We start from the raw sequence: 17684 nt of genomic DNA, 5'->3' as shown, positions 1-17684 counted from the left end.
CTGCTAGACTATGGAATTCCATCCTGGTCTCCTGCTTCTGATTCTACTGACATGGAGAAATTTAAATGTAATGTGAGCAGACATTTCGTTGATCAACTTCCTATCCTTGTAGATATGGTCCCAAATAGTAGCCTCTTACAGCCAAGTGGCAATATGCCTCAGTTTAGGTCATACCAGTGTGTGGGTATAGTCACTCCTACAAGAGAAAACAGCTGACTGGATAAAATGTAAGGAGTCGTTGAACATGCACAAAACAAATCTATAATTCCTTAAAAATATATTAAAGATTAGACTTTTGCTTGTGTAGCTATACCGGTCAAATAAAGCAACAAAAATCTCACTTTACTGTATTATATAGATATATCTAACATATAAAGTAGTTTGAAATTTTAAAAGTGAAACCTAAATAGCATTTCAGCTGATATATTAATTTTGATAATGAACAGCCAATTTTCATTTGTATTTTTTTTGTTGTATTTTTATTGGGACTATAATAACAAAATTTTACTACAATTTATTTATTTAAAAAATGATGCCGTACTGCTTGAACTGATAAGTGGAAACATTTTCCCATTAGGAGTTAAAAATCAAAATCAGCAACAGGAATAACTGATATTTTTAATTGAATAACATGAAAAGAGTTGTCTTTCTTACAACTAAAATTTTATTTCTTTTTCTGTGTCAACTGAAATAATGCACAGGCAAACAAAAAATAAAACCACAAAGGATTTCATTACATCGCAGGCAGTGCCAAACAGGTACACATCCATCTCAGGATAGATAAAATCAATTTCCCAAAAATAACAACTTTACATCACTTTTATGTCCTCTTATGAAGATGAACAAATACAAATGCAATGATACTGAACCTTAAATCTCAAATCCTTATTTGAATTTTGATCAAAATCCATTACATGATTTTTATTCTAGAACATGTCTAAAAATCAAATTCATGTTTAAAATTTAAGAGGTCTTAATAAGAAATTAATAATTCAGGAAATCTTGCTTGTGACATCTAATGACTATGGATCAAATTTAATGCAAATCTGATACAAGTGAATTTACAAATAGGAGATTATGTCCATATGATCCCCTTAAAAGCACCCTTAAAATACTCCAAAGAAAATGAAAATTTGGAAATATGTATTCATTGATGTCTAATAATTATTGTTGAAATTTCACAAAAATCAGATATCTGATTTTTGGGATAGAAGAAAAAAATTTTGGCTCTAAGGGAGACAGCTCTTCTCTTAAAAAAATATGAAGTATTAAATTTGTTCATTTTGATTTTTTTTGATGATTATTTATCTTTCACAGTATAGTGTCTGGCAATTCTTTAAATGAATTTTAATGAAATACTTTATATTCACTATAACATAGTACAACAACAAATGAAAATTTTTTAGTCAAAAGCAAACTTTGATTTGTCAGCTCAAATGCTACTTAGGTCTGACTTTGAAAATCTAACAAAAGAAAAGATAATTTATATGTTAGCTAATCATACAATTATCTCCCCTTTTTGAATTTTTCTCTTCTTTTGGCAATTGATAATTCAAAAACATTTTTTTTTTACCTTTATTAATCTTTCGTTTGTCTGTTTGGCTTCAGCCTCAGAAAAGTTTACTTCAGACATTCTTTTTTCTAACTGAAAAATAAAATAAAAAAAAAAATCAATAAATTATGAAGAATTTTTGGTGTTTCTATATTATAATAACAAAAATATATTGAATTTCAAGTGAAACAAATGGAACCTACATAATTGTCACATAACAAATAGTGATATATCCAAAAATTATGAAATATGTAGAAAAATAATTATTTATGAAAAACAGTTCAGATAAGGATAAGAATGTTCGATAAAATTACATGCTGGGTCGGACATATCGGGTCACGTGATGTAATCAAAGGAGAAGTAATGCAGTTGATAGACAAAATTTATTCAGAAAACAAAAAATAAACATAGCATATATGCATAATATGTGAATTTTTTAAAAAATAACTGTTTGAATTTTTTATTTTTTTATATAAAAAATAACTGATTGAATTTGTGAGAAATTAAAAACTTAATTACCTCCCCTGTTAACTCGCCAATTCAAATTGGTAGATTTTGAAAACAAATACTTAAATTTTACAAATTCTTTTTTCATGAATAATTATTTTTCCATTCCATTGTTTTTCGTAATTTTTGGATATGTTACTATTTGTGACATGACAGTTACATAGGTACCATTTGTTTTACTTGAAATTCAGTAACTTTTTTGTTATTATAATATAAAAGCACTGAATTTTTTAAATTTCTTTTCTACTTCTTTGAAAATTAAACTTTCATTTACTCTAACTTCTTTAACACTATCTTGTTAAAACTCAGTTGAACTCTGATTCCTGAAATTTTACATGCTTGGATTCTAACCTAAGAAATTTTTTCCGCAAATAGCTGTTCAAAATTCGACTCACCGTCACTTTTTTGGTTCAGTTATTTTCCTCGCATTTAATAATTTACATTGTAAACGATTCATTGAACGGATGTAGAATGGCATATCCATAGTGGGGAGGGGGGGGGAGAAATAGCGATTCATACCTTACCCAACAATAAGTGAACATAATAGACATGCTATGATTCGAGCTTTACCTGATTGATTTCATAATTGAGCATTGTATAACTTGAAATAACTCTGTGATGTTTGGATAAAAAAATAAATAACCATGTGTCTGTATTATAATCATTTATGTTAAGTAACTGCACTTAATGATGATATAACTGAAGAAATGATTATAGAAAAGTTTAGCACAAGATCTGCTCAGAGTAAATCTCACAAATCGATTGCAAGTAAGTTTTCAAATGATTCCATATTTTATTCTGTGTTCTCTCCATTCCTATGTAATAGCCATTGTCCTCATACATAACACTGGATACTTCTATCTTACAAGAAGCTTACAGTTTATTCATGCACAAAGAATGGGGACAAATAAAATTTAATATTCAACTTATATTTTTAAACTTATCAGTAATGGATCCATTCGTTAATTACAAGTTGCTTCTAGTGAGATCATGAGAGGGGCAAACTTCTGACAACAACACTTTCTTTCAGTTGTCCAAAATTCAACTCACTATCTGTGAGTTGCTAATGGCAGAAAAAGCTAACATTGAGATGGACTTCCCAATCTGGTGAAAGGAGAGGGGCAAGTGCGTTTCTTCTATTCTTAAGCCTCTGCTTTAAATTGAGCCAAATGAAAAAAAAAGGAAAGATTTTTCTAAAATCAAAGAAAAAGCAGAATTTCTAGATTATTTGGTTCTTCAGACTACTTGTTCTCATCTTAAGTGTTATTCTCACAATGTTTCAGCCAATTTAACTTCCAACCTTCAGGTGTATCTTGTTAAAGTTAGGAATCTTTCTGTTGAACTCCGGAATCTCCATGGAATTTTGAACAGCACCATTTATTTAATCCACAAGGGTAGCATACTCTTATTTCATCAACCATGACTGGGTAGAAATCCTTAGTAATTTTTAATTGTATTTTAAGTGTTGCCTACACTGAAGATTGAACCTTTAACCTCCAGAATAATGTAACTCAGAACAGAATTTAACTTAGTACTTTATTCATTATGCCAAAAGTCCTTGCAAATAATTTTAATATCAATTTTGGAAGCCTTAAACAAATTATCAGTTCTCATCTCTAAAATTTAGAAATCTTCTTTTTCTGATTTACAGAAAAAAAATCAGAATTTGTTAAAAAGTGGAGGTTCCACATCCCTACCAGATAAATATAAATGTAAATTATTAACAACAACCAGAATGAAGGGTAGAATTATGAGTGTAATGATGATTTCAAAGTTGTAGGAAAGTTAATGACAAAAAAGGCAAGAGTCCAACAGTAATTCTTTTTATGTGAAAGGAATATATATATGTATGGTGGAATATATATATATATATATATATATATATATATATATATATATATATATATATATGTATGGTGGAATATATATATATATATATATCAAGTTTGTTCCACAGAAACACTTTCAAACCCACTGTTGATCTTGTGATTAACATCCTAGAAAGAAGGTAAATAATATTTTTTGAGAGTGTGTGTGGGTGGGGGGTGACTCTGGTTAACAACACTGACTGAAAACCTGGGTGTGCCAAGTTTGAATCCAAGTCATTCCACAGAAACAACTTTCATCCAACCCAGATCTGACCATGTGTCTAACCTCCTAAAGAGGAGGTAAATAAAATATTAAAATGCGAAAAGTGTATTGAACATTAATACATTTAAACTTGGTAAAATGAAAACGAATTAAGACCCTGGAAGAGAAATTGTACCATAAAAGAACAAGATAGTTCTAATGCTACACTTCCTTTTCTTTAACCCCATACCACAGCATATGGACACTTACAATTCCTAAACATGCAATAATATCTCAAATTTAAAACAAACAAAAAAAAAAAGAAAAAAAAAATACTCACATCTTTGTGTTTACTTAATAAATCCTGAAGTTGACTATCTTTTTCCATCAGTTCTTTCTCCATTTCTTCTCTAAGCAACCGTTCTTTTGCTTTCTCCTGTAAGAAAGAAAGAACTGAAACAGGTCAGAATGTATATAGAGACTATCATCACTGATGCAGCCAAGAGCACCATTGGTTTCTAACAGGGAGAATAAGTTTATGTTTTCATTAAAAAAAGTAAAATAAAAATCTTATTCATCATTACTTTGATTCTTCGTGGAGTTCTCACTGCCACCTTGATTCTTCATCCAGTGGTCGCTGTATTCCATAGGATTCCTAATATAATAAGATCAGTTCTCTTGTGTTGGAAATATTCTGAATTAGATGTTTGGCAATTTGCATAAGTGATTTTATTATAATTTATGTTGCTTTTTGCACATTTAACTTCAGAGGAGAGGTGTATTAGAAATCTAACGCAAAGCAACAAAACTTTTTGGCTAAAACGTCAAGCAGAGGTTCGCTAGTCACAAGTTGAATCAAGTAGAGTTTGTTGTTCACAACATGAGATACACGTCGACGTTCTCTATTCGCATGTCAAACGCTTTTTCCACTCCTCCCAGCAACTCGCCTTTTATAATGTTTCGGGCACACCCAATTTGCATATACCACACGAGACTGCTCGAGATCTATGCATGACTGGAGGCTTTAAAAGACAACAGCCACCATCTTGGGCCTCTTTTTTTTTTCTTTTTCTGTGTTTCAGCCTGCTGCCGAGACAGATTCTCGCCTGTTTCTGAGGTAGGTCCTCTGTATGTCTACCACAAGAGGTTCTCTTACAAAAGAACTTTCAGAAGAAAAAACTCTCAAATACTGGAAGTTTATTTGAAAAAGAACACCTCACCTCTGCTAAACTGGCATTCTTAAAGAAGGAAAATATCTAGAACAACCGTTTTTTTTTTTTTTTTTGTTTAAAATCACACAAGAATAAGTATCTCTTTGTTGTATTTGGAATAGTAATATATATTTGATTGAATACAATAATTGTCTTTGTTTGGTTTGTCACTCCCTTTATCCAAAAAAAAAAAAAATAAAGATGATTGTTCTTAAACAAAAGTGTTTTTGCCTTTACTGTACAATTAAAAATAACCTTCCAAATAATTTCTAACACTTGTTGATGCAATATGAATGGCTCAACTGTTGTCTAGCAAACTTTAAAAATAATATATATAAAAAAAGAAGCTCCCTTTCCCTATAATTATTTTTTCCTCATTGAATGAGAACTACCAAAAATAAAGAACATTAACATAGAACTGGAATTACATTTATAGTGAAAAATCACTCAAGGATACAGTTAACCAATGAAAGATGGCAAGGAAAATAAAACTTGCAATAGACCTCCAGAATACTTTAATATTCCCGCTGGTCATTATACAGCAAAAACCAAACCTTGGTGTGTTGAGTTAGGAAAAGACAACAGTTTGTATGACAAATGGCTCCTGCTGATTCTCTCTCTTTGTGTGATATCAAAGCACAACAAATTAAGGCAAAACAAACGGCTCCTGCTGATTTTTTTTTTTAAATAAAAATCTTTGTAAAACATATTTATTCTTTTTCTTGTCACACTTAGGGGGAATATTAAAAAAAAAAAAAAAAAAAAAAAAAAAAGAATCAAACATAAAAGAAAAAAAATTTTTTTTTTTAAATCGAATAGGTTTTTATATATTTTTTAACAGTAAATGTTTACTAAAACATCACAATGAAAGGTAAATATATCAACAAATTATTTAATTTCCAATATTTCTTCCTGTCATTTTGAAAATAAAAAAAGAAAAGAAAGCTTGTTTAATTTTTACAAAGATTTTTAACCAAAAAAAAAAAAAAAAAAAAAAAAAAGAAAAAAAAAAGTAAATAAATAAAAATCAGCATACCAGTCTGTCTAAATTAAAATCGTTTGCATCTTGTTGTTCTTGACATCAAAATCCATGGTCACACAAATAGAGGATCAGTAAGCACCATTTGTCGTTCCTTAATTTATTGTATATAAATAGTAAAACCCTTTAATTTCGAGAAGACAGTGGGTGAAGTGGAAACCTGGGTGTGCCAGGTTCAAATTCTGTCAATCTCCATGGCACCATGTTCACTTATGAATACTGATAACCTTCACATGGTTCACCCCCATGTCTTTGATTCTTGAAAGAAAGCAAGGAAACCAAACACAAAAAAGTGGCACTGTTCTAAGTCATACAAATTTACTTTTGCAAGATATAAAAGTAACAATCTGAAACTTTTACAAGATATGATAATAAGGACGCACCCCATGGAGAGTGTTAGGAAGTGATTCATCAATTTAAAAAAAAAAAAAAAAAAAAGGAAAAGTTGTTGGAAATAAAAAAAACAAAAAAACATAATAGTTAGAAATGATTCACACAAAGTTGGAAATGGAATAGGTGGTCAGCTGAGAATGTCAGTCATTTTCTGCTTAGTCATATGGTCGCACAGATAGTTTCCAAGTTTAAGTAATTAAATTTAGAGTTAGTTCACGGCCAGTTTTCAGTTTGGAACAGTCGACAACAGTTTGCAGCTTGGAGCAGATAATTGGAGAGAGTTTTAACAAATGAGGAGATAAGCTGATCAACTGACTATTAACAGTTAACTTTATTACATAATCGGGTCACAACTGAGTTATACTAACAACTCTTCTTATGTTTTTTTTATTGTAGTGCAATCACAAAAGCTATCATCGGGCTACATCGATTTATACCTCCAATATTTTTATTAAATTTTTCTAGTACAAAATGAGCAATTTTGTAGGTGTCCTCTGTATTACGTTAAGTCTTTTCCTCTCTCCAAAAGGGCCACCTATCGATCCAGTCGGGTCAATTTAGTCCCATAACACCACTACCAACAACAAAAATAAATAATGTCAAAAGAAAAAGAATTGCATTGAATCTTTGTCTGAAAGCTTGTAACATGAGGTGGGGGGGATACAGCTATGTGTAACAAGATTGCTATGGGAAGGGGAAAAAGTAATGCTAATTATAATAATTAAACTAGCAGGACCTGTGGAAATTCCATATATTGATGTCGACATTCTGTAGACATTCAGCGTAAATGGAGATGCTCTGATATTATTATAGCTATTTTGTTAAAACTTCAAAAGTATTTATCCAAGCTAGCAGGGACGCCTGGCATAACCAGATAATAAAATATACTTAAATATGATCTTTTAATTCTTGCAGATTTTGTATATACTATTACAGAGTTAATGTTCTATCGATTTTTATATATTATATATACAGGATGACTCCTAAAAAACAGAGGACATTCAATTGTTTTTCTGAGCATTTTACAGTCAACTGAGAAAAAAAAGGCCAAAGACCCTAGTGTTTTGATGTGATATTTTGTATATAATAAATTAGTTATGACCAAAGTTTCATTTCATTCAGACAAAACACTAAGAAACGGGGCCTAATTAAAGTTGGGGCCCGTTTTTTTAGGTCACCCTGTATATATTCAAAAATAAAAAACATATCTATATGACTTGGGTTCATCAGCTCGAATCGAAAATGAATTCCAAATTTATGAATATATATACATATATAACTTTAGTTCCTTCAACTATAATCCAACTGAAACCAAAAGTTATGAAGAATTCTTGATAAAATTATTGATAAAAAAAAATAAATTACTAAGGTGCCATCAGCTAAAATCGAAATCGAAACCAAGACTTATGAAGAATTCTTGATAAAATTATTTCAAAAAATAGATTATTGGAGTGCCATTAGCTATAATCGAAACTAAAATCAAAATTATGAAGAATAAAAAATTAAATGGCTCGAGTGCCATCAGCTATGATCGAAACCGCAACCAAAATTTATGAAAAATTCTTGGTAAAATTATTCATGACAAGAAATGGAAGTACATAACAATTAAACAACCTGGATGTAAGTGTGACACAGAAAATAACACACACGCTATCGTATTAATATATAGATTAGAGAAAATAAAACAACTCATTAGATTTATAAAGAAGAAAAAAAAAGCCCTGGTAATTAAAATTTTCATCAAATGAAGATTTTCGAAATTAATAAAGGTGAGTTAACTAAGGGAAAATAATTATCTCTCTTCTGGCAATATATTATGACAATCTTGTTGAAATTGTTTACTTATTTATGATCTGATGATGAGCAAAGTTGAACATGTCATTATCTGGATGAGTGATTTTGAGAATAACATATGTCATAAGTTTGGAAATGACTATAAATTGAGTTTCTCTAATACTCTTAAGCAAGGTATGAACTCACCATTCCCCTATTCTTAGTTATAAGGTAAATAGTAAGGTTGGTTAATTCATTTAATGCACTGAAATCACTTGAATCATTTAATGAGAAGGCAAATTATTGCAAATAGATTTTTTTTTTTTTTTTTTTACAAAGGAATCACCACTTATCAAGGCCCGGAGGCCACTCGAGGATAAGGGTTAATGAATGTACAGTAATCAATGAGGAAATGTAGTAATCGTTAGTAGTGAGAATTGGGTAAATTGGATTACTTAAGGGATGGCTCATCAAGAACTTGTTTATGTTGGACTTGAAGACAACCATATTGTAGTCAGTTGGAAAGCAGGAAAACGGAACAGAGTTCCACAGGCATGCAGTTCTAACAAAGAAGCTTTGTTCATAGAATCTACGTTTAGGTTTAGGCACAGATAAAAAGTGGGGGGAAATTATTGATAGTGATCAGTGGTGGGATTCAATTTTTTTAAGAACAGGTTCTAAGAAAATGTTAATAAGAATAAAGAATCTACTATAATGTAGCTATGAATAGGGGTTTATGTAATTTTAATAACCGGTTTGCTGAACTCATAATATTTTAAGCACCGGTTCGCACGAACTGGTACAAACCGGCTGAATCCCATCACTGATAGTGATAATTGTTGATATTTTGCAAATGTATACTTTGTAAATGATCGAAGTTTGTTTCCAAGATGTGTATATGCTTCCTTGAACCTATTGAATTAAGTTTTCTGAATTTTTGAGATGAGGATTGATAATATGCATTATTTGGACTACTGTTCTCATCTCTAGTGTTATTTCCACAACATTTCAGTCGATGTAATCTCTGACCTTTTTTTTTTTAGGTATATCTTGACAAGGACTCTTATTGGTGAATGGTGGAAAAAATGTGTTTTCTTGTCCAATTAACCATAGTTATTAGAATTTTAAATGTGCAATGTGTTTATGGAATGGAAAAAGCGTTGGGTCATTTAAACTTTAGAAATGTTATGAGAATAACATCTAAGATGAGAACAATAGTCTGGACAATCCAAATAAATAAAACATATCAATCCTCATCTAAAAAGTTAAGAAACAACTATTACGATGATGAAAACTGAGATTGCAAAAGTTGGGGATAGGATATAGGTTTAAATTGAAATATTGTTTGGAATGCACTTTTGGAACTTAGGTGTTATTTTGTTATTTGGAACTAAGAAATGCATGAAAAGGCAAACAATTTTGAAAAACACTATTACCAATTTAAAACAGGAGTGAAGGTTATCACAGAGTTGTGAAGCCATGTACACTTGCTAAACTAGTATTGTCCAGCAAGGCGCCCACGGTACATAAAGAGACAAGTGTGAGAAAAAGATAATGTCGACATTATCTATGTATATCTATAAAAGTGAAAATGTGTGTGTGTCTGTCTGTCTTCCCTACCAAATAACTTTAGCAATTTTCGGTCTAGAGGCTCGTGATTTGACATAAGGGGTATTGAGATTTGGGAAAATCTTTTTTAATCGGTTTTCGACCAGAAATTTTGCTGTTAAGGGGTCAAAGTTTAACAAGTTGACCGTTGAGAACTCTACCAAACTACTCCGCCAATTTTGGGTCTAAACACTTGAAATTTTAGATATAGGTTACTTGGACATGGATCTAAAATTTTAATTTGATTTGAGCCCAAAACAATAAATGTTAAGGGGTCATAGTTGGGGTCAAAGTTCAAAACAGAAAAAAAATGACCTCTGCTGCTTCTACCAAATTAATCAGCCAATTTTTATTCTAAACATTTGAAATTTTACAGAAAGTGTACTCAGACAGAGGGCAAAGCTTTAAATTGGTTTTTTGCTGAAAATTTGGTTTCCAAGGGGTCAAAGTTCAAAAGATTTTACCTTTGCGGTTTCTAGCAAAGCTATTCAGCCAATTTTGGGTCTAAACATTTTAAATTTTACATAAAGGGTATTCAGACATGCAGCAAGCTTTTTAATCAGTTTTTGGGCAAAAATTTGGCTGGCAAGAGGTCAAAGTTTACAGAGTTGACCTTTGCAGACTCTACCAAACTCCTCCACCAATTTTGGGTCTAAACAATTGAAATTTTAAATGTAGGTTACTTGGACATGAGTCAAACATTTTAATTTAATTTGAGCCCAAAACAATAAATGTTAAGGGGTCAAAATTGAGGTCAAAGTTAAAAGAAATTTGACTCTGTGGTCTCTACCAACTGTTCTCTATGGTAGTTAAGGAAGCCTATTATATAGAAAGGCATTACTGTATATATTCACACTTTTTAATATATACATATGCACATAAAGTTATGAACAGTACATAGGGCCCAAGCAAAGCCGAGTAGAACGGCTAGTACCAACAATAAAAGTAAGCAATGAAAATTCCTTTTTATGTTTTCAAGTCTTCATTATTTATTTATGTTTTTATCTTTCTAAAAGTAGTTCTGACTTAAACTCTGAAATTTGATCCGTTGATCCATTAAAAATGTGTTGATAGTTTTACTTAATTGTAAACATTAATAAATTGCTATTATTTTCATCTTGGTTGTTATATATTTATAACGTTTCTGTTGATGTAACCATCAATCTTCTTCAGGTGCCTCATGTTAAACTTGGGAATCTAAGGAAAACCCTTGAATGCAGAGAATAATGTGCATTAACAAGAGGTGCTAACTGGACATACAGAATCTGCTACAGATGTAAAACAAAGAAACACTACATGAAATCAAGAAAACTGAAACTGTATAATTGTAAGTCCCCCTTTCTCCTCAAATAAAACAAAGCGTCGGCATCAACTGACTCCATACCAAATAGTCGCAGAGGGTCAAGGAGGATGAAATGACCAAGGAGAGAAAGCATTAAGTAGACCTCCTCTGGAGGAGTGCAAAGAGGATTAGGGAGACTTATTGCCACCCAAATTCCAGTGAAGATCAATGGTTGCTGCGAGTGAGAAATCAATGGTAAATGGCTGCTGCGATAGTGCAAAAGTTATCAAAAGGGGTGGAGAATACTGGAAACCTGGGGAGATTTGCTGTCACTCATACTCCACGAAACACCACAAGTTGTTCTCAAAGAAAAATCTTTAGTGATGGCCTGTGTGAAAACTCCTAGCAAGTAATAGTAGTAGTCAGTGCCTCTGCTCAGTCTTGAAAGACAATGGATATCCCCTATAAGGGTAGCTGTGATTCTCCTGAATCAGCACTGCTTGAGTCAAGTGGCAAGGAGAAGTCCAGGACGACTGGTAACAATGCCAAGAAGCAGAGAGTACATACATTCCCAAATGGTCACCCATTTTAGTACTGACTAAGCTCAACGTTGCTTAACTTTGACGCTCTAAAGAGAACCGGTGTGTCAATATGATTATGCTATAAATATATATAGTAGTAATGATAATAGTAATTCAATAAATACCATACAAGCCATAAAAATATATAAAAACACTTTTTTTTTTTTGTGGGGAATTAAAGAATCTTTAATAGAATTAAAGAGAATTATAATGTCAAAGTAAAGGATAAAAAAAAAAATCAATGAAGTTGTACTCCTTTTAAGATCCAAATGGAAGAATCTGCAATTCAAGATGTGAATGGATTGCAATGATGTTCAAAAAGTCAGTTAATAATAAATTGGCCAATCATGAAAATATCCAATATCTAAGTAGTTTGGAGGGAATCAATTTATAATTATTTTTTTTGCCATTAGAAAATGCTTATTGGGGGGGGGGGAGCAGTTCAGTAGAAAAAGTTAAAATGAAATAATCTAAAATCTATTTTAGATAAAATATTATATAAAAAATAGATAATGAACAAAAAATAAAAAGCAAAAATTGGAATAAAGCATAAGGTTATTTTAAACTTATAAAGCAATATAAAAATAGTGCAAAACCATTCTGTTTGAAAAAATGCTTACAAGTACTTTAATGGAATGTGTTCTGTCGAACTCGTAACACTGATGCATGCGACCTCAACGTAAATACTCTTGACTAAACAAACAAGCAGCAACATTCCATGTCTTCCCTGTAAAGATTCGGAAACATTTCTGCCTTGAAAGTTTCTTCCCTTGAACAGCTAGACTTTGGAATACCCTCTTGTATGTTGCTTACGACTGTACCAACATACAAACGTTTAAGTGTAATGTGAACTGACATTTCACTGTGCAAACAGTAACCCCTTTATGTGTCAGTGGCAACGTGCCTTGTTTAGGGTATGTAAAAAAAAAAAATAAAATAAATAAAATAAAATAAAAATAAACGATATAAAAAATATTTGTAAATAGAAATGTGTGTTACAGTAAAATGAAAACAATTATTGCATGTGAAAACAATAAAAACGAATAGTCAATTAATGAGATGTTCTTTTGCAAGGAAACATGAAAATTAGTTAACCATTAAATGTCGATCACATACATCTCTTAAAAAAAAAAAAAGTTCGTTTTACTACTTTAAATAAATATAACGAGTCACAGATGCAGTGATGCACGATAAAAACATACAGCCACAATTTTATAAGTATACTATACGGATAATACTTATTACTTAGTATAAATGAATTAAAAAAATATTTTTATCCCCCCCCCCAAAAAAAAACGAAGCATAAAGAATGTTAATTTATTTATTTATAAACAATTGTTTATGCTTACATTTTATGCAGAGAAAATAATTACTGTGTAATTAGATTTAGTAAACAAACAAAAAATGTTGACGCTAAAAATGAAAAAAAAAAAAAAACTTTAATCGTAAATGAATCATATTTGTTTTGCCAGAGTATTCTTTTGATACCCCTTTTAATTATTACCTATTTTAATTACTATTATATGCAAAAGAAAAGATTTAATTTTATTTAAAAATGAATCTATGTGAACTCATAAGAAACAGACGAAACATGTCGGATTATGTTTTATAAACGCATATATGTTCGCTTTCTATGAAGGGAGATAACTCAATAGTAAGCAAACGCTGACGCCATTTTTATAACTCGAATTTCGATATAATTGTAATTAGAAATTTATTTAATCCATACATTTATAATTCATTTAACTCTCTAAGTAAACAGGCAGTGTTAGAATTAACATATTCAACAATATCAGGTTAAAATACTGAAAGCAGGGAAAACAGGATATAAATTAAAAATAGCATACCTTACCAAGTAGCTGTTAGAACTGCAGGAAACAATATGTTTATAACCAAATAAGTTCTCATAGTTAATCAATGCAATCATATGCAAATGAACATGTTTTATTAGTATTACTGTGTAGTAGACATTTTTTAAATGCTTTCTTTCTTTTTCTAAATTCATTCAAAAAAATCTTTGTGAAAGGTGTGTCACAGAGCAGTGTTTTCCCCTGCAGATTTTTTTTACATACCACTCGCTTCACTAATCAATGCAACAAACCAGAGGTTATCACAGCAGCACCAATTTCCTTTTTATCGGGATGAGTTATAATCAAGCTAGGACATAGATGGTGCATCTTTTCAGACATTATCTTCTCACTTGAAGGAGAAGAATGTTGACAGGTTTGTTCATGGTTTATTTTTGCACAAGCCAGAGTACTCCTACCTTTTGACCTTGGGCCAGTCTTGCTTAAGTAAAAAACAAGTAAACACTCAGAACAGTGATTAGTAAACTTGGTAAATCCAACTCCCCCCAACAGGAGTACCTCTAGATGGTTGCAAAATTTGCCCCATCATCATTTACAGCTGAAGGTACCAGCAATAAACTAATCTCTCCTCCTGAAGGAGGCAATAATGTCTAGGATGATTGTCTTTCAATATGGAATAAAACTTAAGGACATGCTATTACAGGAGCGAGGGTGGTAAGCATATGGTGGTTATTTGATTACTAATAAATTCACACACAAAAAAAAAAGGACAGTTTTGTCTACAGAAAAAAAAAGGTCAATTTATAATGTCCCTGACAACAAAATCACAGAAAAAAGTCAACGGGAAAAATAAGTCACAATTTTGACTGATTTTGTTTAATCCCAACAGGTAACACAACTTTAGGTCAGCAATATATCTGTGGATAATGACAACTAAGGGATTATTCCATATTCTTTAAAGCTCCCAAATTAGGGAATCATTACCAATTCTAGTCTTATGTTATACTCAAGACAGATTATGGGGGTGTAAGAAGAGTTCAAGTTGTTAATAGGGTTTGGAAATAAAGTAGTCAGAAAAATAAATGGCTGGGAAAGATTGATTTGGAGGTGATAGGATGAGAATAAAGTTAAACATCTTGCTGAAGGATGTCCAAAGTAGTCGGGTGCCATTCTAAAATCAATTTTTTTATTTAACCTGTAGATATGACCCTGACAGGTACTACTATTCCAGGTCAGAATGGATCTGGTGATTCCACACCACCTAAATTTCCCAAATTTGGAGCTTTATTACTAAATGCTTTTTAAAAGTCATATTTAGGACCAGTAGCAAGTGTTGTCACATGATTTGTAAATTAAAAATAGCCCCCCCCCCAAAAAAAAAGGACCTTATTCATGTTAATAGAAAACATGGTGTGATATGAAGCAGTCTTAGATTTTCTCATAACGTCTATTCAGTTACAGGACGTGTCCAAAACCAGTTATATCTGTAGACCATCAGGCCAGCAAATGAGGATGAAACCTTCTTAATTCATAACCACATGGTGGTACAAGAGTGATGAATATAACATTTGAGGTTTATCCTTTTTTGAACAAGGGACATAACTCCAGCTTGGAAACTAGTTTCTCCTCAAGGGAGTAAACTCAGGTCCTGACATAATAAGCTATGCTGACATTAGCGACAACAGTAAATTAGTGTGAAATTTATTCATTATTTCGGAGAAACTTGGACAGAGTCAATTTTTTAAATTAACAAATTTCAATTCACTAAACTTTCATTCTGGCTCACCTGAAATTCTTTAGTAAGGAATGACAAAATATGTATGCCTGTTCCCAGCCCTGAACCTTATATTAGCATTTTTATAATGTGTAATTTTAAAGGTTTTGTTCTTTTCTTTATGTCATAATTTTACTCTTTAACACAGCTATACCTGGTGTTCTCTGGTCATAATAATGTAATCATTGTGTACAGTGCTTAGGTTTGCTACAACTCATTAGATGAGTATACATACAATATATAAGGTACAATAGTCAGGAAGATGAACAGTGCATGAGTAATGATATACATCAAACACAGAAAGTGGTGAGAGGATAGAGCTAGTACTGAGTAATATGTTTGGAAAGACCAGAGAAAACTGGTTAACCAGGTTATCTTTGATACCCAAACAGCCATTCAGATGAGAGAGATAAGCAATTAAGAGTGTGTACATTACGTGTGGTTTTGACAATTTTTGAGACAAATGAGGATTTTAAAGGATGCAAGAAGCGAAACCTGGCTAGTTAGCATTGAGCACATGCATTGCACAAAGAAAAATAATATGTGTGATAGGATGGGTGTGTAATGTGACTTAAAAACAGGTTTAGATCTGAAGACCTCAGAGGAAGGACCTCTTGACAGTATAGATAGATGTGTGTAGAACAGAAGAATTTGATTGTATGATCATGTTGAAGAACGAATGAGTTCTTGGTTTAGTAAATGTAGAATAGTTGAAGTAGCAGGTTCAGTTCAGAAAAGAAGGCCAAGGAAAACATAAGAATCGTTTGATGTCATAATGGGATCATGTGATAATGTCTTATTTGAAAGCCAATTTAGTTATTTATCCAAAATTCACTAAAAGCTCACTAAAACTCTTGGATCACATCTTCATGATGATCAAGTCCTCTGACAAAATTGTAGCTGACAACTCTATATATATAAAAGCGAAAATGTATGTATGTATGTATGTTCGCTTTTTCTGTATGTCAACAACGGTCGCTCGCCTCACAACTTTTTAAAACTTTTTATATCACATATAAATCGTAATATCTCACAGTTAACAACGAAGCTTGCCTGTCTATTTAATTTGCTCGATTTTGGGAAGATAAATATTCAATATTTGTCGCTCGCTGCATGTGGGTTAGTCTTTTTCCTATAACATCTTGGGAGGAAAAAAAAAGCATTCAGCAGTAAATGAATACTATCCCGCGGTCAAACTTGACCTCATTAACTCATTAAAACGGTCACCTGCTAAATCCAAGTAATTAAATAAATTCAAACGTGTTTCCGTTAGCATCTCGCGGTGGGGCAATGGTTAACGTTGCACGTTTTTTTCACACTTTAATTTACAACTTTGCCTCAAGGTTTCGGGTTCGATCCTCATACTTACTTTTTTTTTTTAAACCCCCCCCCACCTCCAAACACCCGGGCAACGCTGGGTACCCCTCGCTAGTATTAGATAAAACGCTGCAAATAGTTAACCATACACTTAAACTAATTAATCGACCAAAGACTTTTTATTGCAAGACAAGTTTGCCGTATGAACCTTATTGGGTGCATACATGACACCTATGTTACTTTTTAAAATTTTTCTATTTAAAGGGAAATAACTTTGAATCTAAAAATTGTCTCTCTTGTTAAGAAAGTGCTTGAAGCACGGATTGATTTATCCAAGATTATCTCGCCTTGATTTGACTAGGCAACAACAAAACAGGAAAGTTCAATGTAGGACGCTAACTGACATGGTTTTAGTGACAAGCAATTAAAACTTTTATATTTTATAATAATTTTCCTAGTTGTAAAATTGTTAATTAATCATCGATTATTGTTGATCTACATAGAATCGTTTTCATCCAATTATTTCTTCATATTTCTGTCTTACCATTCACAAAGTACTATACAACAACCCTATAAGTCTGCTATTATGTAAAAGGTATTAAAACAAAGTCAAGAAAGAAATGGTAAAATCCGAGTGTATCTCATACACCAACATTTGAACTAACCTTACTTAGAATTGTATCTTTTTCCTTCTTGATTTGGTCTTCCATTTCCTCATAAAGTCTTTTCACCTCTTCATCATAAGAGGAAGTTTTGCTGAAATAAAAGG

At 31.7% G+C, this 17684-nt stretch overlaps 1 protein-coding gene across 2 annotated transcripts in view; it reads right to left on the bottom strand.

Annotated features, from left to right (window-relative positions):
- Positions 1–17684, bottom strand: part of LOC145292973 (EF-hand calcium-binding domain-containing protein 4B-like) — a 364830-nt gene that overhangs the window by 85813 nt on the left and 261333 nt on the right. For both annotated transcript variants that reach the window (XM_080139211.1, XM_080139212.1), the window contains exons 5-7: positions 17581–17671; positions 4470–4565; positions 1574–1645 (exon numbers count right to left, since the gene is read on the bottom strand). In XM_080139211.1, the coding sequence (XP_079995337.1) occupies positions 1574–1645; positions 4470–4565; positions 17581–17671 (259 nt within the window). The remainder of the gene's footprint in view (positions 1–1573; positions 1646–4469; positions 4566–17580; positions 17672–17684) is intronic.

Source organism: Euprymna scolopes, chromosome 14 (assembly GCF_053919585.1).
Source record: "Euprymna scolopes isolate OS-2025 chromosome 14, ASM5391958v1, whole genome shotgun sequence".
NCBI classification, from domain to species: Eukaryota; Metazoa; Mollusca; class Cephalopoda; order Sepiida; family Sepiolidae; genus Euprymna; species Euprymna scolopes.
This window is presented reverse-complemented; position numbering and strand designations above follow the sequence as displayed.